Source organism: Dryobates pubescens, chromosome 20 (genome assembly GCF_014839835.1).
Source record: "Dryobates pubescens isolate bDryPub1 chromosome 20, bDryPub1.pri, whole genome shotgun sequence".
NCBI classification, from domain to species: Eukaryota; Metazoa; Chordata; class Aves; order Piciformes; family Picidae; genus Dryobates; species Dryobates pubescens.
The window spans coordinates 11,025,628-11,049,809 of record NC_071631.1 but is presented as its reverse complement, the minus strand read 5'-3'; the positions used below and the strand labels follow the sequence as shown (position 1 = coordinate 11,049,809).

General features: G+C 38.5%; 1 protein-coding gene across 4 annotated transcripts in view; it reads right to left on the bottom strand.

Moving 5' to 3' along the window:
- Window positions 1-1,702: 1,702 nt before the first annotated feature.
- The window catches only part of HELZ (helicase with zinc finger), an 86,237-nt gene continuing 63,757 nt past the window's right edge, over window positions 1,703-24,182 (bottom strand). For all 4 annotated transcript variants that reach the window (XM_054170470.1, XM_009902672.2, XM_054170471.1 and 1 more), the window contains 12 exons: window positions 23,802-23,985; window positions 22,598-22,826; window positions 18,347-18,551; window positions 14,792-14,843; window positions 13,858-14,051; window positions 12,126-12,336; window positions 11,555-11,631; window positions 10,856-11,423; window positions 10,254-10,494; window positions 8,594-9,107; window positions 5,535-5,787; window positions 1,703-2,380 (listed from right to left, as the gene is read on the bottom strand). In XM_054170470.1, the coding sequence (XP_054026445.1) occupies window positions 2,049-2,380; window positions 5,535-5,787; window positions 8,594-9,107; window positions 10,254-10,494; window positions 10,856-11,423; window positions 11,555-11,631; window positions 12,126-12,336; window positions 13,858-14,051; window positions 14,792-14,843; window positions 18,347-18,551; window positions 22,598-22,826; window positions 23,802-23,985 (3,060 nt within the window). In that variant the 3' untranslated portion in view covers window positions 1,703-2,048. The remainder of the gene's footprint in view (window positions 2,381-5,534; window positions 5,788-8,593; window positions 9,108-10,253; window positions 10,495-10,855; window positions 11,424-11,554; window positions 11,632-12,125; window positions 12,337-13,857; window positions 14,052-14,791; window positions 14,844-18,346; window positions 18,552-22,597; window positions 22,827-23,801; window positions 23,986-24,182) is intronic.

The window sequence follows — 24,182 nt, the reverse complement described above, 5'->3', positions numbered from 1 at the left end:
GGCCAGGTTGGTGGAGAACTTAGCAGAACTCAGCTAGATAAATAACCTGGGAACCATTCTTATCCCCCACCCCCACCCCAAATTTAGATGAATTTGGATACAGCTTTTGACAAACATTAAATCTCTTCTTTAATGATGTTCCTCAAACAAAACAGTTAGCAAAATATCTGAATTTCCTTGTATAATGTCACATTTTAATGTAAACATCAAATAATGTACCAAAAGTTTTTACTGGAGGGGTGGGGGGAGGAGGAAGGGGGGGAGGGGGGGAAAAGAGAGGGGAGAAGAAAGAAGAAGAACAAGAAGAAGAAAAAAAAAATAAAAAATTAAAGCGGCACAAATCTTTATACCACTGGAGAAAGGAGGGAGGAAAAAGCCAGATTACAAACATTTACACATGCATAGTGGGGGGGGGGGGGGGGGGCGGGGGGGGTGGAGGGGGAGGAGGAAGGAAATGAAACAAACCAACCAACCCAAAAAAAAAAAAACCAAAACAAAACAAAACAAAAAAAAAAATAAAAAGAAAGAAGTCTTTTTTACTAAAGTCACGCCTCTTTTTTTTGTTGTTTTTTTTTCCTTTTTTAAAATAGTTATTAAATCTACTAAGCACCAACATACCTAAAAATTTCTCTTTTTTTTTTTTCCTTTTTTTTTTTTTTTTTTCAGCTTCATGATTCATTTTAAAAAACCTATCAAATTAACTTTTCAAACAAGCTTTTATATTTTACCAGCTTGTCCAAAAAATAAAATGTAGAGAGTGGGGGGGGGGGTTTGGTGGATTTTTTTTTTCCTTTTTTTTTTTTTTTTTCCTTTTTTTTAGACTTTTTGTTGTTGTTGTTGTTGTTGTTGTATTTTTTTGTTTGGGTTTTGTTTTGGGGTGGATTTTTTTTTAATATATTTTTAATTTTTATTATTTTTTAAAAGTTTTAAAACTTTTTTCCTTTTTGTGGTTTTTTTTTTTGTGGTTTGTTATTTGGGTTTTTTTGTTGATTTTTTTTGTTGTTGTTTTGTTGTGGGGTTTTTGTTTAGTTTTTTTTGTGGTTTTTTTGTATTTTTTTTGTTTTTTTGTGGGTTTTGTTTTTTGGGGGGTTTGGGGTTTTTTTTGTGGGTTTTTAAATTTTTTTAAAATTTTTTTGTGGAGTTTTTTGTTGTTTTGGTGGTTTTTAAACTTTTTTTAGTTTTTGTTTTTAATTTTTTTTTAATTTTTTAAATTATTTTTTTTAAAGTATACCAAGACTTTTTTCTGAATATTTCCAAACAATGCCATAAGTGTTTGCCTTTACTTTACCCTACAGTGGATGGAAAATACAATACCACATCATACAGAATCTAAAACTAGAAAAGGTTTTGAGAGAGTGCAGCATCCCTTCACAAAAAAGCTGATGAAACTGAAAATATTTAGAAGATGCTGCACTTTTTATTAAAAAAAAAAAAATTAAATGAATTTAGGCAGAAATAACATACATTTTTTACATTAACTGGCCATTTCTGGTACAGAAACCCAGCATAGTATGCTAATGTTATTGAATAAATGTAAATGCTACTTACAATCTTCTTAAATACAATTTAGACAAACTTTTTTTTTCTTTTTTTTTTTAAATTTTTTTTCCTTTTTTTTTCTTTTTCCTTTTTTCTTTTTTCCCCCTTTTTTTCTTTTTTTTTCCCTTTTTTTCTTTTTTTGTGTTTTTTTTTCCTTTTTTTTTTCTTTTTTTCAAGTTGTACAGGTAACCTCTCAGCTGCTAGTTTAATGCAACAGATCATTAACATTACACAAATTTAAAAAAATAACAGCTGTGTTTTCCTACAGAAAAGCTTCCATAAAACAGACCCACATAAAAAAAAAAAAAAAGAGAAAAAAAAAAGGGCAAAATAATGAAATATAATTAAAAAAAAAAATTAGTTGCAAGTCTAGCAGCAAAGCAATTAAGTGAGGATATATTTACTAATATAAACAAAGGGAATATTTGCAACTACAGGTGAAGCCCCAACTATCTTAGATCTACTGACACAAATAAAAATTAAAATTCTCTCTAAAAAAAATAATCTGGTTATTTAAAATAGGAGTAAAAGCCATTGCTACCTGATGAACTACCTAGGCTAAGTTCCTGAAACAAAGACAAAGGGTCGCTATTCTTTTTTGTCTGCTCAGGAGGAGGTTTGGGCTTTGGAGGAGCCCGCAGAGCACTTGCGTAGGACATGACAGGTTTGCTCCCCGCAGCGTTTTGCTGGCTGTTGCTGTTTGACTCCACGATCTGCTTGTTGGGCATGAGAGGTGGGAACTGGCCGAGGTGTTGGAGCATGCTGTAGTTGAAGGAATTGGAGAGCTGGATGTTCTCAGCCTTCAGGTGTTCCTCGGGAGGCTTGACCGTCTTCGGTGGAGCTGTGAAAGGAATCAACCAAGAGTTTGTCTAAATGAACAGCTCTGACCGAGGGCATAGCTGGCATGGTTTAGCACAGGGCTTGGCAGAATTAAATTATGGTTGGACTACATGATCTGAAAGGTCTTTTCTAAGTGAAGGGATTCCTTGATCTATCCGTATTCATCCCAATGCAAGTGCTGAGGGGTATGAAAACTACCTCTTCTGGTAACCCACCCCCCAACACCACCCATTTTCTGTCTTCTGGGTCCTAGGAAATTTGTCATAAGATTATTTCCAATGACTGGATCTTGCTCCTTATCAGCAATGCCAGGGAAACTGACGGCATTAAACCCATTCTCCATCTGTGTGTACCTGCAAAGCTCCTAACGCCCAACCTGCAACTCTGCCCAGGCAGATTTAGCAGAGGCACTGAAGGTAAAGCTGCTTCAGCATGGGATATACTCTAATTTAAACACTTTATCCACTGAGACAGCACAAAGACCATTTCATCACTCTTGCTTTATAGTTTAATAGGGTAAAATTAAAATTTACAGCCCCACATATAATTCATTCTCAAAGAGCAATTCAGCCTGCCGAATGCCAACCAACTAATTATTGATATTTTAGTCTGAATGCATTCCTGCTAATTGATATGTTCTTGCTCCACAGTTAACAAGTCCTGTAACTATCAGGGGAAAAAAATGGGGCTTTAAAACATAGGCATAAAACTGCTTTCAAGTGAATTTCCTGAATCCTAATGAGGTGCCTTCCTTTGTTTTGGAGAATTCTGCTGTCTTACTGAGCTAGAGAAACTCTACACTGAAATGCAGGTATATGTCCAAGCTGAAACAGCCTAGGAGCTAGGCAACTCATGTATTCCATAATTATTTCAGTCTTTACATGGATAATATTCAAGGGCACATATAAAAATGTACCATCAAGTATATAATTAAGCTTCTCATTGGAAGGGTCTCACAGAGGTTTTTGGTTTTGATCAAGTTCTCAAAGAAAAACAATCCAGCCTGTAGAAGAATAAATACGGAAAGAACATGAGCAAACCAGCTTTGCTCTGGTTGCTATGACTCAATAAAGCACCCAGAGCAGAGGCAAAAAAGCTTCACAAATATAACTGCAGCACTCAAGACAAGACAAGTAACGACAAGCAGGGCCACAGGTGAAAGCTGTGTGTGGTAGAGGTGTCTCACAGAAGAAAAAACATGGAATAAACATCTTAAATGAGCTTAATATTTTTTCTTTCTAACAAGAGAAAAAGTAAAGCAAATAAAGCTCCCAAATGACAATTTTGGTAAGTGTCTGCATATAACAGCTCTGAGCAATTCACAGCAGCTCTCCATGCCTATAAAACCAAATATTTGTGCCACAGCCACTGCTGAACCACAGGAGATGGAAGCCCTTGAACAGCCTGGTGTCATCTTTGCTCACTCTCAGGCACAGACTAGTTCATAGCATCTCATTCTCATGGGTTGTTATTTCATAGAGAAAAATCAATAGTAAGCAGAAACACTGGAGTTACTGGTCATTAACCCCTAGGACTATAAAACACATTTGGGCTTTAAATATGATCATCAGAGGCAGTCGGCTGTGAATGCAGAAAGCACAGCAGCCATAAAACTGGGGATTTGTTTTCAGGAACTATTATACACAGCACAAGGTTGCATATACATTTATTTACAAAGCAGACACCAAGCTTAACCACAATCAAAAATATTTTCCTAGCTAATGCTAATACTCATCAAAACGTGCTCTTTGGTTTAGGGTTTATTGACAGCAAATGTACAGATAAGGCACTTCTTAGGCACACCTATTTCCCCTGAGCATTTCACTCACAAATGTGCTCAACCTTTACATTAAAGCAAGGAAATGTGGTATCAGGTGCTTCCAGCATAACCTTGCAAGGGTTCCTGAGCTCCTGTTAGATAACCACAGAGCCTAGCGAGCAGCTTCAGAGCTGGATGCTACTCTTGATGACACATAATACCATGCATTCAGCTCCTTGATTTCCAGACAAAATATAAATAGATTGAAGGAGGTGCCCTGATCTTGAAGTTTTGAACTTAGCACAAAAGATGCTGCCATAAATATACTTTTATAAAATGTTTTCACACTCTGGAAATGAAAATGTACATTAGGAACTTCACTCTTGAGAGCTGCTGCTTATATAAACAGCATTTTTAAGTCAGTCTGCTCTACATATTTCTACTTCACCATTACTATACTACTACTACACATTATAAAATGGTTTAGGATTATAAAATTTGACCAAAAGATGTCTTAAGAAAAATAAAACCAGCTAATAAATAGTTTTTCCACGTGTGTTTTTAATATGCACACTGCACATTTTTCATATTTTAGTTTTTGTTTGTTTTAAATATCACCGTAGACCCTTAAAGCAAAATCATGGAGAAGAAATTCTGCTCTCCTGGGAATTTTGTTTTTACAAACATTAAAAACATGGAAAATAGGAGAATGGCTGCAGTGCTCCAACTCCCTACTTGCAGCTTGTTTAAATGACTGAAAATTTAATTTAGTTTCTCCCTGTTAAATCGATCAGCACTGCTACCACCACCAGGGAAGCCTGGTTCCAGTGTGATTCTCCCACAGGGAGAGTTTAAATTTCAGCAATCCTCTGATGAAGCACCAGAATTTTCTAGGAAATACACTGAGATCACTAATTCAGTTTATTTTTTCCCCCTAGACTGTAGTAGTAACAAGAAATATCACTGATTATGGAAACAAATAATCTATCTTGGAAATAAATCCCACCAGTTACCTCAGCTCCTTCAGCAAAACCTCACTTGCACTGTAAGAGAGCAGATTGGGTTTACTAGGACTTTGGTGAGAAGCCTAAGCAGCAGTTTTGCTTTCTGTGGATGAAGAGCAGAGCACCCTTCTTTAGGTATCAGAAGTGTACTGGAATACTCGCAACACAGCAAATGAAACAGGCTGCTCTAAGCAAACCTTAACCACTAAAATAATGAATCCTTCAAAATTTTGTCCTTACTTTCAGGATGTGAAGAGATGGAAGAAAATATTTTCTGAAAAGGTAAAAAAGGCCACACACAAAACCAAACCAACCAAGTTTCATTCAGATTTGCTGGTTCCAGCCTAAATACTCAGAGAGAAGGGAGAAGCAAAGATCAAGCTTGTACCTACCTAACAACTCCCGCGGTGGAACTGCTCTGTTGGCTCCGTTGCATGGAATGTTTGGGTATGGGGCGGATGAGGAGGAATTTACCCACAACTCAGGTGATGAATAGTTGAAAGATGACTGGTTACTGTGGTCCTGAAGCTCTTTACACTGACCAAGACTGTCTTGAGGAGTGCTTAATTCTTCAGAACAAGCCTGGACTGAACTAGAGGAAATTCTTCTTTGGTACAATGGCCTGCCTGGTCCTCTTGGTTCATACTGTGAATGAAAACATAAAACAAAACACCCTTTAGCTCCTTTCATTCAACTGCATGTAGCCAAGACCATTTTACCATACAAACTGCTTTTCCCTGCCATGTCTTACAGGACAAAAAACGCCCCAAAAAGAAGGTCCTTTGCATTTGAAGAATAAATTTAATGTATTTCAAGTTGTATGGTGTACACTGCAGTCCCTGACAATGTATTTTAATCACACAAAAACAGACATAGAATTTTGAAGGAAGTGCAAAAAGCATCAGCTGAGATTCCTTAATTCTTACCAACCTTTACATCTCGCACTCCTACGTGAGAGATGTATCAGAGAGTGAGGAGGAAGACACCCATCATTTACAAATGGAGCACAGAAACATACAGGAGCAGGAGAAAATGCTAAATTACAATGCAGAGAGGAAGGAAATTGGCTTTCAGTTACCAAAGGACAAACAAGTGACTTGTACAGCAGGATTTGGGGAAGCATGACACATCTGTATACTGCATGACACATCTGTATACTGCATTTTGTGTGTGCACACAAAACAAATGCTCGGAGAAGTGTGTGCCCTCAGGAGAAACAATGCAGCGAATTTTCTCTGAAACCACGGCAATTACTTGCTTCCATAAACCCTATAGATCATATAGATGAAAATAGCAGGAGCTCCATTAATTAACCTGTTGTCTTCCTGAGGTTCAGATTTAAGGACTCTCCTTCAAAATCCAAAGCATTTCTGTTGTATTACAGTTTCTTTTTTAAAATAAACAGTTATTTGCTCCCTGCTGCACCTTGCTTAGAGCACAAGTAGCAGAAATGTCACAGAAATAAACCTATGCTTGGTAAAGGAACAAAGTAAACACCCTAATGAAATGTTACAAAAAATTAGCCAAATAACTTGTTTGCAATGCCCCAATATTGTTGTTATATCGTGCACAAGAAAAAGGTGCCTGAAAGGAATGTCTCACATCTCACCCCAGCACCCATGCTATCATGTATCAAGGGAACAGCACTTAGATATCCTGCCACTCTACTCTCCCCAACAAGAAGAAACCAAAATTCAGACCTTACTGCCTAATCATAACCCCCAAAATATACTTTTTATTGAGTTTAATGGGCAATTTCAGTAAGCAATCAAAAGAGGAGTATCAAAGCTCTGGACACTTGGAAGTACAAGACCAGACAGAATAACTTAAGGATTCCCTTTGATATGCAGTTCAAATCTGAATTGACAGAACACATGCAAAAGCTTTCAAGTATCAAGTCAATAAACAGCTTCATAAACAGCAGTTGAGAAAACAGTTTAGTAAGGATACCAAAATCCCTGATTCTCCTCTGAAAGCTGCCTTATATGAGGGAGCTCTGTTTAAAATACACCTCAAACTGCATTTTTGATCTCTCTGAATATGCTGTCCTACCTACCAGCTCAACTTGGAAACTTTACAAGGCAGGCTCTGTCTTGTAACACTTTTACTGCTTTTGGCATTTCTGTCACATAGTTTGAAAGGAAGAAGAAATAAGAACTAAAATGAATTTGGTCTAATTACATAAAGGCTCCCTCTATTTGTCTTCAGCTCACAGGAGCTGTCACAAAGTCTATAGGAATATTTATTAGTTTATTACTGCTGAAAAGCCATTGTTCCTGTGTCCTGCTGTACTGACAGCATTAACTGTTGTCACAAAGTATTAGATTCGATATGAGGTGGTATGGTTTACTGGTCTGACACACAGAATTTCTAAATGTCTATAAACCCAAACCTTACTGCAGCTCTAGCTGGGTCTGTGGACTCCATTAACCTCTCAGGATCTGTATCAGACTGAAATGGGTAAAATGCATTGGAATTCAATTTCAGGGATTTTGCTCAGGCAGAAAACCTAAATATTTTCTGTTTTCAGAAGACAATTAATATGTATAATGTGGGACAGTGATAAGCAGGGATACTCCCACAGCTTCTGTAAAAGCCTTGACAGAAATGTAACACACAACAAACCACTTTATACACAAATATTGGATTACATGCAGCCAGTGCAAGACTATTTAGGAACATTAATTCTGACAGTCCTGGAATACAACCTGGCTCCAGCACACTCCTTAGCACTCTGAATTCCTACAGGGATTAAAAAACTCCTGTTCAAACCATGCCCTGTCCCAGTTTTCTGTGCTTGCACTGTCTACATACATCCCACAACACACACCCGTAGAGTCCAGAACAAAACAAAAAAGACTGATAGGGATAGAGCCAGCTCTGGCATGGTGGCTTTGTGCTGGATTCATGCAGCACAGCCAGATAGCTCTGCACTGATTTCCAACACTGAGCCCCCAAAATACATAGGATGTCTTTACAGAGAATTAGCTCAGGCCAGGTGGGATTTATTAAATGAGGTTTTGTGTCGTGTTGAAACAACTGTACTGCTCTGGTCTAAAGTTCACATCATTAACTAACCATATTGACAGTTTAATATTGAGTCAACTGCCTGACTTATTCAAGCTGATTTTCCAGAGTCCTCTCCTGAGTTTTCACTTGAGGTGTGGTTAATTTGCACTCCAGATAAAGGACATGCAGATAATAGAGCAATGAGCGTAAAAGAACTCTGAGTAACATTCAAAAAGCCAGGGAGAGAAAAATACTACACCTGCAGCAATGAGAACAACAAATACACACAGGGTGAACAGAGGAAAGAGAGATGGTTTTTACCTCACAGAAATTCCCAGTGTGATCTTTGAGTGCCTGAGGTATTTTGCACTCCTGACCACTTCAAAATCTAATTTGATATTAAAATGACACAACAACTGCAGAGGCAGACAGAGGCACCTACCTCTTCTAAGCTGTGGAGCGAAGAAGCAGATACTGCTCGAGATGCGAGTGGATGAAATGGCTCCTGACCGACTGCATGCTGATGATTCTGTATTTGTATAAAAGGGTTCTGTTGTGACCTATGGGGCAATGGAGGTATACCATAATGAAAGCCCTGCCCCATAAGGTGATTCTGCTGTAGGTTAGCATAAGTCCACGATCCATCGGGTTGCAGGTATTTCAAGGGAGATGGGGTTATGTGTTCAGATGGCATTGAGAAAGGGGGATTGTATATTTGGGGTAGATGCTGCTGAAATGCTGGGTTACTGGGTATCTCAATGTCTCTGTTGTTTTCGGTGAAGGTAGGGAAGTGACCACTGTGGTTAGAGTTGCAGGAAGGAGAAGGGAGTGCTGGTGGGCTTCTGGGCTGAACTTGTCTGTATTGCAACAGTCTGGACTGGGGGGGGGGCATTTCAGCTAAGTCCCGGCTCTCGCTTTGATCACGGTGTGACAGTTCTCTGAGCAAATCCTGGAATCTGTATTGACAGAATAAATGTATCAAGAAAAAGAAAAAAAAAATGTTTTGCTGAAATCCCACTCTTTTTGAGGTAGAGAAAACTCAAAGCACCAAAACACTGTATTTAAACATACTCATCTTGCACTCACTGACCCTAACTTCAAAGGATATGACTATGAGCAGTCAGAAATCAGGCACAAGAGGAGTAACTGGATGAAATACCTACCTGAACCATCTCAAAGTTTTAGTAACTCTTGAGACTTCCTTTTCAGCCAGAAGAATCAAATTTTTTTGTTATCTCTTAAGAGACAACTAAGGTAAGGATTATCCTGCTTTATTACACACAGTAAAAAACCTCACATTGTTAAACAAAATTTTAACCCCTTACAAGGCAAAACCCAGACCAGTCAGGGATTCCCCTCTCTCCTACAATATACTTCCAAACTTCTTCAGAAGGTCACAAATAGTCAATTCAGCACTTCACAGAGTCAGGTAAGAGAGCATTTAGATGCTTTACCATGGCTATAACAAACCAGATGGAAAATAAAGCATAGTGGGAGATGACAGTAAACAGAGGCAATTTAAAAATCCATCCTTTACAACATACACGACTAAAGCTCAAGACCACTGAAACCACTTTTTGGTTTATGTTCAACAGCTTCCTTTCTTGCCCCTACTGCTCCATCTCAGTATCAGCATTATTCTTTAATCTGCTTTTAAAAGCACAGGCTTTTTGAAAAGTAAGAGAAATTTAGGTTTTACTGGGGAGGGATTGTTTTGGGTTTTTTTTCAAACACATAAACATGAGTTGCTAATTCAATTTGAAGAATTTACAACTTAAAGAAGCCTTAACTACACTCAGACACCTCTTTCATAAACAGAAAGTTGTTGCTCTGTATCCATTCCTTATTCCATATATATAGCACTGAAAAGCTCCACAGAAGTATTTTTTCCACTATCGTTTTACTACCCAATATACTAACAGAATAAAGCATAACACACAATAAAAGCATAGTTGTAAGTCAGCCTGGCAACTATTTTAACCTTTATAATAACAGCAGCACAAAGCAATACTTTTAAGTGTCTTGCACTTGATCACAGTGTTACAGATAAGGTGCCCACTGCTCAATTTTACATAAGCTCTGATGACTCAGTAAACAAATACCTTGAGTATGTTGCCTCTGTTTCATCTTCTGTATTACTGGCAAGTTTCCAGTTTGCCCTAACTTGCTGCTGTTGATGCAATCCAATTGGTTGCTGAGGAAGATGTGGTAGATGAGGATGGTGATGGTGTTGATATGGAATAGTGCCTTGACTGAGATAGGCATTATGTTCATTCCATTGCTGTAACCTGGCTTGTTGTTGCTGCCTTATTGTTTCCAAAGCTACATTTCCATGCATACGATCTATAAAAATAGTTTTAAAACAAAAATTTATCTAATGCCCCTTTTTAAAGATCTTCATGTCAGAAAAAAAATAAAATAAAATACTTTTTATACAGTATAATCCAGGGCCTGCATTGCAGTCTTTAACCTGGTTATTTAAATCACATGGAAAATCATATAAACATGAATCTTCTAATAAAGTGCTGAATATTCAAACATGCCTCAAGCAGCAAATTATGCTCAATGACATTACTTGTGGAAACTAACCCAACAATGACCCAATTCAGAGCAATATGCCTGAAAAGGTAAATACCTCCTTCATTTTCACTTCAATGTAGTTATAATTGCACACTCTGAATTTAAATAAAGAAAAGTCACCTACCTAAAGTGTCCCCTAAGGGCATTCCTGATGGATTCTCTTCAATGAAGTTGTTCAAGTGGGTTGGTAGAACAGGGTTGTGCTGTGCAATGGGCCTCAAAGGATTATTGACTTCTTGTAACATAGGTGGGGGGTGTTGTTCTGAAATCACAGCATCTACAGCAGGAGAATGTGGTCGGTGGGGAATTGGATTATTAAAAAAAGACTGGCTGGGGCCTGCCTGGTAAGCAGGGGAAAGCTGTGAAGGTTGTGGAGGCTGCTGATTCAAATGATTATGCTGCTGAACTACCTGGCTTTGCTGGGGTGGCATTTGGTTTTGTTGTTCAGGTAAATGATTTTGCTGTTGACTTAAAAGGTTTTGCTGCTGTTGGAGAGGATATGGCTGCCTTGGTATCTGTGACAGGTGCTGGAAGTGGCGATTGGGAACTGCATACTGGGAGTGTGGGGGGGTGAGATGTAGATTCAGCTGCCTGGGGTTAAGATTATCTTTGCGATGAAATTTAGCGTTAGGATAACCAACACCGGAACGAGACTCTGGGCTCCTGTTCTGAGAATTGGCTTCTAAGTCAACCTAGAACCAGAGAAAGGAAAACCTTGAAAATTCACATCACAAAATTAAAACAACAACAAAACCCCTCTATGTCAGTGATTAATACATTCATTAAAGCAATGAATATTAAAACCAAAACAAAGCAAACCCACCTGCTTGGATTCCAGAGGTTTCTTCTCAGGGGTTCGAATTTTATTGATTTCAGGTCCAGCAGTGTTTTCACTTTTACCTGAAAGCATTTAAGAAATTAGTTTCAATGGAAAAAATATTATTTTGGGTTAGTTTTTTCTACCCCAGACATGCAAAGATTTAGGCTTATTAGCATAGCATTTATAGCATCATAGACATTTAATATAATTTATTCAAATGACACCTTCCCTTCAATCTCTGCACTTTGTTCACTAATCATCACTAAATAGCTCTTCCAATTTAATTGCAAATAACAGCAGCAGTAGTTACGCTGGAGTGCAGAACAAAGACAAACCAATTGTACCCTCAACAAACACACCCCTTAACCTTGATGACTTCTTCCTCTGAATCTCACAATATCTCAGTTATTCTATTGGCATTGGCAAATCACAGGTTACTTCCCCCAACTCTGCAGATCTCTCAATTTCACTTAGAAGAGAGAAAGAAATAAAATAATCCTTCCCACACTACCCTTTTAAAAGCCCAAACTCCCTCAAAATACAACTAAGTTGGAATGCAATTCCAACAACTAACCATTTCGACTTTGTTCATGTTGCTCCTTGTCTGGATGCTGAAGCTGTTGCTGTTGTCCTATGTTAACTGGCGAATGATGCCCCAGACCGTAAGGTATAGGAGACCCACGCCCATGTGCCTGTAACAGGTTCATATTATATGCCATGGCTGCTTGATGAGTAATGAGTCGAGGGTCAACTGCAAACCTACCCTGATACCCTGTCCATGGCACCTGCATCATTAAAAAAAGAAATAAAGGAAACAAAAAAGATCCAATCTGTTAAGGTGTATTAAAGAAATTAGCAAGCACACTGAGATATAACAAACCAATTTACTTCACCCCCTACTTGGCTTAAGTGTAACAAGTTTCATGCAATTCTTTTATTAACGGAGTATTTGCCCTTGAAACCTGCACTCTAAACTTCAGCTTTAGGCTACCACTGCATCTGCACAAACTCAAGTCACCTCCAACAAGCTTCTTTTCAAAAGCAGCCTTTTCATTAGTACCTAAGTCTTCCCATGTAATGATTTAGAAATCCATCCTCAGGGAAGGTGATCTCAAAATAGTTATTTTTAATATGTTTCCTTTGATTGGAAATACATAAAAATATATTAACCTTGGAACAATAAGATGGAACGCTTTAAATTATCTGGGTTTGATATTAATACAATGTGAGCAAGCATGACAAAGACACAGCTGCTGGCCTTCTCCTTGCATTTAAATTTATCCATCAAATGCAGATGTCTGGTAAGCTAGGAAAAGGAAAATTCCTTGACCTAGCAAAGAAAGCCAATCCACAGCTGCCAACTGATCTAAGATATAGAACTGAAACTAGAGTTCCTTCAGCAAGTCCCCTATGCAGCATCCATAAACTACATGACAATAGAGGACTCATCATTATTAACCCCTAAATTAACTGTATGGCAACACTGAGCATTATGAATGGAATTCAACACATCTGCACATGTGGGCTCCACATCCTTCCCAGAGCCTTCAGGAGCGGTGTACAACGCCTGCATGCTACATCACAACACCACTTCTGCAGCCTTTGTTCCTTCCTCCCCTTTTTCCTCCTGGAATACATGACTGTGAAGGTTAGAAATAAAGCAGAGGCTGCTTCTTTAATTTGTATACATCTTGGTGGGCAAGTTTGATTTGTAACACACAATTCCATACAGAAATGTAGCCTAAATCCTGATTAGGAATCTTCACTGTATTCTCAAACACCATTAAGGAAAGGGATGGAGGGGAAGCTGGTTTACTATGAGGTTCTGGAAGGGGAAAACATCCCATTATGCTTATTTTTCTTATCACTTCACTTCAGACACCTTGCACTGCAGACATCCAAAGCTGGGAATTTAAACTGTATGAGGTTGATAAAGAGAAACAAGCTCACTCTGAATCACCCACATCTCTCCAATGATTATGAACTGAACTAGGCAATTAATTCAGATGCAGGTATCTCAAGTCAGATGCGACAGATTCTACTGGTGTGCCTAAACCTAGAGCTGAGAAAATTCACCAAATGACATGAACATGAAATTGCTTTTAGGCTGCCTGGAGTTATTTGTGGGAGCAATGCTGTTAAGTCCTCATTTTCTGGTGCTCCTCTGCACAACCACTCCTAAAGCCAGCTAAACTCATGTATTTGAAGTGAAGTGCTGAAAAGCTTGCAAAACATTCACTGAGTTAGCCATTCATTTTTGTAGACACAATAACTGAGCAGGGAGAAAACAGCAAATGAATTCTTACAGGCAAAGGCACAGACATGACCATATTTCCTCCATAGACAGCAGGTACATAAAGAATACTTGTCCCAGTGTGTGGATCTATCCTTTGAACAGGACTTGGAGATTTCCCCAGATTGGGGTGAGGTCCCAGAGGAGGAGGGGGAGGAGTATATGCTCGGATAGGATTTCCAATTAGAACAGAAGGATTGGGCTGAACTGAAAAGAAAGAAAAACCAAAAGATATGTACATACAACAACAACAAAATCTATTGTTTTTTCACCCTAACAGGATCTATCTTCATAAAACAGTATCCAACTCTAACAGCGCAGGTCTGATATACTGAGAGAAAGCATTAATCAAATCCTGTATCCCATTTCAAAACTGTGAAGAGGCAGAAGATACAGGCTGAGACACACAGAAACAGGTAGCTGGAAACTGCATTAATGAAAGAATGTCCCAAACCAGTGAAATGCGCTGACTGCCAGAGTACCTCTTAAACCAGAATCATCCTCCATTCTTTAGCAGGGAAGACAAGCTTTAAATTAATGCTTCTTCCAATTAATAACAACATTATTAAGCTGTTGCATGCTACCCTGCAACAGTATGAGCAGTGATACCTGGATAGATGACAGCACAATTTAAGTTCCAATTGCACTGCAAGACAGTGGATGCAATGCAAGGTCCTAACTCTTTTTAGTGCAATTACGCTGCTCCAGCATTTAATGTTATGAATTCAAGTACCCTTTTTAAGAGGCCAAGAACAATGCTGTGCTAAATCTTTAAAGTCAGTGTGCACAACACCCTTAAAGGAATACCCTCAGAAACACCTAATGTCCTGTTTCCCAAATGCATAGAAGCAAACGGAGAAGAGACCACACACTTGATTTATGTCAAATTGCTGTCAGCTTAACTCTGAGCTCAGAGGAATTCCCTCAGTAACAGCAGAGACACTTACCAATTCCATCAGATGGAAAATGGTCATTCTGGTTATGATGATGGACCTTGCCCTTTAAAGGGAAAAACAATAGGAATAATGCTTTGCATTCCTATATAAACAGAAGTCTTTTAGTTTGAGTGAACATTGTAATTAATACACAGTAGAGTCTTTTGCAGGACAGGAATACCTTCCTTAATCTAGACCCAAGCACATTTACAAATATAAAATACATATAAAAACCCTCTGATGCTGCAAAACTTTTCTTGCCCAGGAGATAAGTCTAGGCAGTTTTCCAGCAGTCTGAGCAAATTAGTCAGGGTACAAAGCCAGGTTGTTTGACAATGTTGACTCATGCATAAACCAGATTAAGGAACTGGCCTCTGAATTTGCCTCTCATTTAAAAAATGAATTATTGAAAAATAAATTAATAATTGCTTTTCATTGCAGTGCTTAAACAAAAGAAACTTGTTTATTCACTGAAAAGAGAGCAAGATTCAATCAAACTGGAGAGGAGCTACGTGACAATCACTCATGGTTAGTACAAGGCATTTCTGCATCTGTTCTGCTGTCAGTTAGCGTCAAGCTGTATGTGCACAAGTCTAACAAATCCCTGCTCTACCTACCATACTTGTGGTTTATAGGTGTGATATTTTTAAAAGCAAATAATTACATAATTCTGTAAGAACAGCTGTCCTGATGAACAGGAGCTTCAGCATTTGTCAGGCATCAGGTTGGCAAACAGAAGTCAACTGGGGCCATTCCTAAGTTGGGGAAAGGAGGTGCTGGCTTTCTTTTGACTTTTAATAGTTTTGACAGCTTAATGACTTTATAATAGTCTATTATTAACTTAACCATTATCATTTCTCAAAGATTTCCACATCAAGGTTCATTTCCCTACCTACCTAACAAAATACCAACACTTTCACTGGTGCTGACTGAGAGCCAGTACTGGAGCACAGATAACACTCAGTTTCTCCTAAAAACTTGCTCCACCTTTGAGAATAAAAATCCACATTTATATAAAGGCACCAGGAGGTAACTCAGACCAAGATTTAGGTGAATGCAGGCAGCTAACAGCCTCATCACTCCTAGGATCCTCCTTTAGGCAACAGAGAGGAGAAGAGTATTCTCCAGAGACCTCCTCAGAGCTGATGTCCTCCCTGACTGCACACCATGTCTAGGATGATGACGCATCCCGATTACATGCCTGAATCCAGGCTGGAAAGCTGGAGTACAGGCAGTAAGTGGGAAGTAGGCAGAGTTGTAAAATCCAGAGCCTAATTTACTGTACACTACCCTGCGGGAAGCTCCGAGTTGGGAAAACTTTCCATTTCCACACCATCACCTTTAATAAAGGCTGTGCCCATCCAGCTCCACCGCTCCTTCCTCACTCCTGCCATCCCCAGCCAAGCCACCCAAAAGCATGTGAAGGCAGATGCCTTCACAGGAAGAGCTGCAGAAAGCCCAGCAGCACACAGCTAGCCAGGTCCATGGTAGCTGTTTGCTTTGCAGAGAGGCAGGACTGAAACTTTCTTCAGAAAACACAGAATCACAGAACTCTTGAGGCTGGGAGAGACCTTTGAGATCATCATAAACAGCAAAGAGGGTTTTAATACCCACACATATACCCAGGAGCAATTTTGCTGAACAAGAAGGTGCAGCTTTTCACCAAACCACTTTTCACTGCCTGTGAGAAACAAGTCCTGAACCCCACAGACAACCATAAACTCACCACAACGCACCGTGGAGGAGCCTGCTCTCATTTATTTACCACAAAACACAGCAGCACTACTTCTTTTTATCTTTCATCTTGTAATGTTAAATATTGTACTTGGGAGGTTTAAAGTAAGCAAAGCTAACCATCTGCTTTTAAAATTCGAGCAAAGGGAAATGTACCACATATCACAGCCATGTTCTCTGTGTGTTTGAGTATTACCTGCTCACTCTGCTTCTGTTACTGCACATGCTAGCTGTCAGTTTACTCAGAGGGAAAAGATTTTGTTGCAATTATGATACAGGTGGTTAAAACACTTCAGATCTTAAACTGGAAATACAGTGCTGGCAGGTTTTAATGTATCTCTTCTGATTGCCACAGCACAAGTGCTTAGTTTACTAACAAACTGGAAGAAAAATAAACACAACCATCTAGGCACAAGATTCTCACTTCCCCCAAGCCCCTCTTTTTTGTTTGGATTTGGATTTGGTTTGGGTTTATTGTTTGGGTGATTGGTTGGGTTTTTAATCTACTACGCTTGCATTTTCAAAATCTCCTCTTTCATTTTAGGAAGCAAAATAACATTAATAGTGACGTTCTAGTTTTGAAGAATATGCATTCAAGGCTGAGGTACTCAGGAGAGTGCACCAATGACTTTTTCAAGACACTAATTCTTTTAATCCCCGTTTTTCTCTAAGCCTACTGTTTTGACACGAGGAGATGCTTCAGAGATCTGGTGTTTGTTTCAGCAAAGTAACGCATCTTGAAGAAACCAAATGTTCTCACTTACAAACTCTCTTTTGGGAAGGACTGCCAAAAGGAAGGCTTTCCTTTTTGTACTCTTAGAATCTCAAAAACCTGTCGTAAAAAATTCATTTAAATGATCCAGACTGCAACAAAACCCACAAAGCTACAGAAAATAAGTGTTTCTTCTTTCTTGTACAACAGAATTCATCACAGAGCTGACAACCTGCATTTTAGTTGCATCTCTAAAGACAATTTAATTTAACTATAACTCACATTATTTTGAAATAAACTACAAAGAACTATTAAAAATTAAATTAATTGCTAATATATCACCCTCAAATGTGATGTTGTTCTTTTCCATCCCCTAAGGAAGCCATGTCATTTTGTCCCTTCTTTACCTACTTCTATAAAAACAGCTGATAACATTATCACTGATAAAATTAGCACTGAGTGGTAATTTCAACTCTCTGCCCTCTTGATGCTAATAAAATGTGGTCTTCTGAAGGACATCATCAGTGAGCTCCTCTAGGTGATATACTGCTTTACAACATAGTCTTTAATTAGTCAAACAATTATCTTACATAAATCCCTGAATATTAAATCTGATTTTCAGCTCAAACTAAATAACTTTTGACTATTATTTTGTTGTTTCTTTATACTTCTTGCCACCACCTTTTACCAACCTGTTGTTTCTTACAGTACAACAGAGCAATAGCTGCTTGGGACAGGGAATTGGGACAGGGACTGTCTCAGTCAGAGGGTTTAGTGTGGCTTACCCAAATACTGGGGCCAAGATCCATGGTTGAAGTTTGTCAGGGTCATTGCAATGCATTCAGTCAACATGCCAGAGCGACTCCAGGTATACATTTTAGTAAGGAAACAAGGCTTGGAGAACCCCAAGCTACACTGCTAAATACTGTAGTAAAACACAAGTCTAGAGCTTTCACTTGAAAATGCTGAGGATCCCTCCAGAATCTGTATTCATATCTGATTGCAGCAATGCCATTTCAAAACAGACAGCTTGCTCCATAAACCTTTTATACCATTTCTCAAAAGGCATTTCCACATTCACTTCCACTTTCTGACAAAATTCATCCTCAGTAAAGCCTTACCTTTGGTGGTGACTGCTGCTGTTTGGTGGTGTTTGCTGAATGCTGATGCCGAAGAGCTCGGGGGATGAACTCAGGAGCCAGCGGGTTCAACACATAAGTTTTCTTTAACTCCAAAGCTTCCAGCTGAGCCTTGATCTGTTCAAATGTGATACCGTGGAGACTTTCATTCTCATGACACAGGGCAATAAACCTTTCCCAAAATTTCCTATGGAAATAATTCGTAGAAACAATAAAAAGCAGTAAGACTCAATGGCTGTGGTTAAAGTTAAAACAGATTGAATATAACTGTGTGGCCTTTCTGTTTTTCCTGTATTCTTATTTTCCCCTCTAAACCATCCATCCTGCAACCTGATCCAAGCATTTGAATCCCACAGCATAATGCAAAGCTCCCCAGTCATTTCAAATGGACATATGGGTCTGCACATACATATCAGGTCACAGTAGTGGGTGCATATCACATTTAATATTAATGCCATGGACAGGTCTAACTTGGAATTTTTCCCTAGAAAACCAAACAGAGCAAACATAACACTTAAAATTCTAGAAAGCATCTGATTTATGGAATTTATTAAAGCTCAGAGTCCCAGGGATTATATTCTCAGACACAGATTCAATGGATTTAGGCAGACTGCTCCATTCCAGTGTCACGAATACCAAAGTTAAGATACACCCTCAAAACTATTCTTCTGAAACACCCGAGAGTCATGTGAAGATTATCACCATGAGTATCTAAGGGGGGCCTTTGAGACCCTCTGGTGTAAAATAAAGAAAATTTCAAGTCAGAATGACAACCAGCAGATGACACATGACCTTCTCTATGAAAACTCTGTACCCAACCTTTTGAGGGTGGAAGGGTTATTTAAATCATGTAATAAAAGCACATTCCTACCTTTCTTTCTCATGACAGCTCTTTCATTTGCTTACATTAAAAAAAAAAAATGGCTTTACATTTTTAACATCCATACTTGTAATGATTTTTTTTTTTTAACCTCAAAGGAATTTTTGGGTGAAGTTTCTTAAGCTTAAAAGATATTTAAATAAGGTCTGAAAATGTCATTTTAAAAAAATCTGATTGAGCTGTTCTCCTTGCAAAAAATCAAGAGTAATCAAAGTTATTGAAAAGGAGTGTGCCTGACTATAATTCACTCTAGATCAACCTTCAGTAATAAGCTGAGGAAGAGTAGGTTAAGACTGGATGTTAGGAAGAAGTTCCTCATTACAAGGGTGGTGAGATGATACAATAGGCTGCCCCAGGAGGTTGTGGATGCCTCCTCACTGTGGGGGTTCAAGGCCAGGTTGTATGAGGCCTTGATCAGCCAGGTCTAGTTGAGAATCACCCCAGCGCATGGCAGGGAGGTTGGAGTAGGTGATCTCTAAGGTCCGTTCCAATCTAAACCATTCTAGGATTCTATGAATAAGGTCTGGCCTATAAACAAGCACCATTAATTCCCCCAAAACCTGTAAATTGAGACCTTGCTGCACACTCATTTTAACAGCAGTGTTACATTTTGATGAGTAGCTGGCTTTGTGGAAAAGAATAAATGTCTTTCTGGCAAGAAGAGTGTAAATCTTACTGATAAATATGTTTAAGAATTCAAAATAGTTTTCCTTAAAAGCCCATCTTCTGCTGTGATTGCATAAAGGCAAGAAATGCTTCTTTTGAAATTCAGGATGCAAGATGGCTTTTCTTCTGCAGTTTGCTGTGAGGCAAATATATCTTGCAAGGTTTTAAGTGAGGATTAAAACCCAAAATTAAATACTTCACTGGGATGCTTTCATGACGGAACTCCCTCTGATTAATCAATTCAGTCACCAAACCTACCGCCAAGCACCACAAATCCACAGAGACGCATCCATTTTTGCTTTAAGTGCCCCAAGCAGTTGCTCTACACATGGAACACTTGTACTGGGGTGTAAGAACAGAGAATAAAATACTGTTGCCTCTGTGTTACAGTGTGCTCTGGAGTTTAGCGGGAGTGTCTGCCAAAACAGCCCTGTCTAGTCCGATTGTTACACACAGAACTGTAATGATTACCCTGGGCATACTTCACAAAGCTCTCTACAACTATCATTACAGAGTCTTGACTCATTTTGACAGGTATTAGAATATTTATAAAATTCAAGTACTCTCTAAACTTTTTTGAGCTCTGTTTTTCCTAATGAAAAGTCACTTCTTTCAGACTTCTGTACTCCTGTTGTACTAAAAAAGAGCCATCTTTCCAGCAGCATGCCTGAGCCCCTCCAGCGCTCTTTTCAAAGAGTGGATGTTCAATTATTCAGTGAAACAAGACAATGGTGTATTAAAGGGAAAGCTTCAAATATATCTTAATAAAGCTCCAGTGTCCCTCCTTTCTTAATTCTCTTCTTGCTTATAATTTTGGACAGCTATACATACATAAACAGCTGCTGGTCTGGGAAAGGCAAATTCAATTCCTAACTGCCAAGACTAAGTCGTGTACCATGCTGACAGCCTATTCTTTTAGTAAGTTTTTGCATGCCCTATTTCAAGTATCTTGAAGGAGCCAATACCTGGAGAAATTGCTGAGCCCTCACTTTTTAAAACTAGGTCCCCCTCCAATTTAAAACTGCAACACTCAGGCTTACATGAAAATTCATGAGACTATCTTCCTCATGAGGATTTAAGAGAGAGTAAGACACATGGTCATTCTCCAACAAAAGGTCTATTTAGACAAATGGTTGAAGAACCAGTGGTCATAGTTGCTATCTAGACTAACTAGGGATTAATTAACTGATTTAGGCAACACTGCACATCCTGAACCTCAGTGTAAGGAAGAGAAGCAAAATGCATCAGCTAAGAGTAAATCCTGGACAAGCGGTTAAGAGAAATTTCAGTCAGCACAGCATGGCAACCTGTACAGCTAAGTCATGTATCTCTGCAGCATTAAAGCTGATGAACCAGAGACTGCACCAGCAGACTGGAACAGACACTCATCATTTGTGGATCAAGTGCTCAGGAGGCACAGAGCTCTTCATCAGTTAGTTACATAAACCAGGTCAAGTCTGAAAAAACCAAGCTAGTAAGGGGAAAAGTGAAATAAAATCACAACCACTATAACTCTTTCAGTAAGATGTTATTAGCAATTTCAAGCAGGTCACTGTATCAATTTATGGATACCCTGTCAGTCCTCAACAGATAAGTGGTTACATTTCAGGAGTGCAGTAAACCAAGGTTTGGTTTCTATTTGAGTTTTTCAGTTCTAATCTTTGAAAACCACATACATTTTCAACAAAGAACAACAATGCTCAGGAAGGTAAAATACAACATTGATCTCACAACTGACTAGTAAGAGCTTTTAGCTTTGCTTTAATAACATTTTCTCTCTTTGAGAAGTAAGCCTCAGGGTTTATCTCTGCTCATCTCAATATTTCAGCGCTTCCATCAAATTAGAAACCTTTAAAGAACAAGAACTCGGTATCCATAACATCAGTGTTTACATCTCTTGGCATTTTCCACATTTCTTCGTTTAGGTCTATAAAAAGTAAATTCACTCAAATCTTAACGAGTTTCTTTCCCAGTGTCAGGAAGACATAAAAAACCAGAAGTAATACTTTTCCAGTATTCTACCTTCATACAACTGTCATAATATCCAACTTCAAGATACTACATTACATCACCCCTTTAAACTCCAAACTATGTATTATTTTTATTCATATACAAAAATTGTAACAGGTAAAAAAGCCTCAAAACTAGAAATCAAAAAGAAGCATTTTCAATTGTTACTGACAAGTCCAGACTTGTCCACCCATCAAGGATATTAAAATGCTCTACCTCTCAATAGTGAAGAAAATAATAGCATTCTTCACTATTACTGAAAAATAGAAAAGGCCTCTCTCTTCCCTGTCAGCAAGACAGAGCAGCCCTTGCAGCTCCTGACGAGCCTCGGTAGAAGGCATTGCAGGAGTTACTGCAGCATCAACTGACATTGCTCAGCCTATGCAGGGCTACAACTGCCTGCCCTGCCTGCAGCAGGCACTTCAGCAGCACCCTTCGGTCAAGCTGCAATCATGTCTGCAGAGTCAAATCTCTTCCAGAGCTTTACACAGTTTTGCTGGATATAAACATGAAGAATTTGAATTCCATCATTGAGTTCTTTTAAAGGTTTAGATGTATTGTGTCTTACCTGGCAGCTAAAAAGAACACCCATCATGTCACCCACCCCCATCAGTCACAGATAAACACCTTTTCTAGTATCCTCCACCCTGATTAACTAAGGAACATATATAAAGTACCTGCATCTTCCAATGGAACATAAAGCAATAGGATCTCCCACCACAGCTACCAAGGATTGTGCTCTTGTAATGGCAGTGTTGAGAAGTTTGTAATTGGACAGAAAACCATAATCCAAGTCTTCTGTTGAATCCTCCAGTAACTGCTCTTTTCTTTTAATTGGTGTTTGCTTATGTTTGCATGTATGCCGTGTTCGTACTGTGCTGAGAAACAAAACTCTAAACTGTTTTCCTAAAAAGAAACAACAAAAAAAAGAAAACAGTGTCTGAGATCAGGGCAGCTATTTGTGCTAGAAACACAATCAGACCACTGCTCTTGCCAGCCAGATTTCACACCTAGCTGTTCTGAAGACCTGATAGCTACCCTTCACATGAAGAGCTTTATGCAAGAATAATAAGATTTAAAATTTTTAAAAGATGCCCTATAAATAGCATATTCTATTACAGGAATATTTCCTCTTTAAAAAACTTTCATCTTGATATTAATCACTCCAGAACTTTCTGAAATGCTAATTAGCCTCACAATGTTGCCAATCAGCCAATAACAAATCTCGGATTCATTTATTCTACCTTAAAACAAACAAATAAACAAACAAAAAAAAGTTCTGGACATTGTTGTTTCATATTTAAAAATGCTTCAAATACAGCAATATCTACATGAAAACCCAGAGCACACCACTCACTGTCACTCAGTTACTTCATTACCTTCCTTTGTTTATTACTGACTGAAGCGCAGCCTAGCAACAGGCTATGCCTACAGAAAATTTTTGTTGGAAGCGTGAGTCCATGAACGAATACCTAAATTCATGGACCTGGTTTTTACAGTTTAATCCACATGTTGAGGCTAAAGCTTTATTGCATTTTTATTTGGAACTCCTGTTTTTCCTTTCAGGATAAAAATAATTCAGTTTCCACTGAAATTCTGACATTTTCACTTTTTTTTTTTTTTTTTAAAGTAAGCTCAAATTTAAATTGGAAAAAAAGACAAATCTCATATCCAGGAGTTTACTGCTTTGCTATTCATTGCTGGATTACATCTAATCAGCTTGCTTGCCAGTTCCATTTTGATATGTCCATTTTTAAGGGCTATATCACAGCTCTCTCCTTTTGTTCCAATCAACTGCAGATTATTTTAGTCTCACCTAACTTCAGCAGGCACATTTTTCACTTCCTTAGCGTATCTTTGAGACACAGAACTATTACTTACCCTGAACATTGAGCACTCTCTCCACACTGACATCAGACAGCCTTTTTTTCCGAAGTTCAGCCCGGATTCTGAACACTTGATCAGCGTAAGGTGTTACAACTCCTATACTGCCATCATCCAGTTTGCCCCAGGCAACAGGCCATTTTCTTCTTAATTCTTCAACACGCTCCACTACTTCAAACACCTTAAAAGAAAGTCAGAATTCTTACAAGTATGCTCCACTGAAGATCATTTTTTGATATGGAAAGACAATTTCAATTTTAAAGCTCTAAAGCATGTGCATGACACAGTATTACGTAGCCTTACTGCATAAGGCATAATATGATGCCATTCTATAGAGATACACTAACATTTCATGCAATAAAACAATCTATTTGCTAC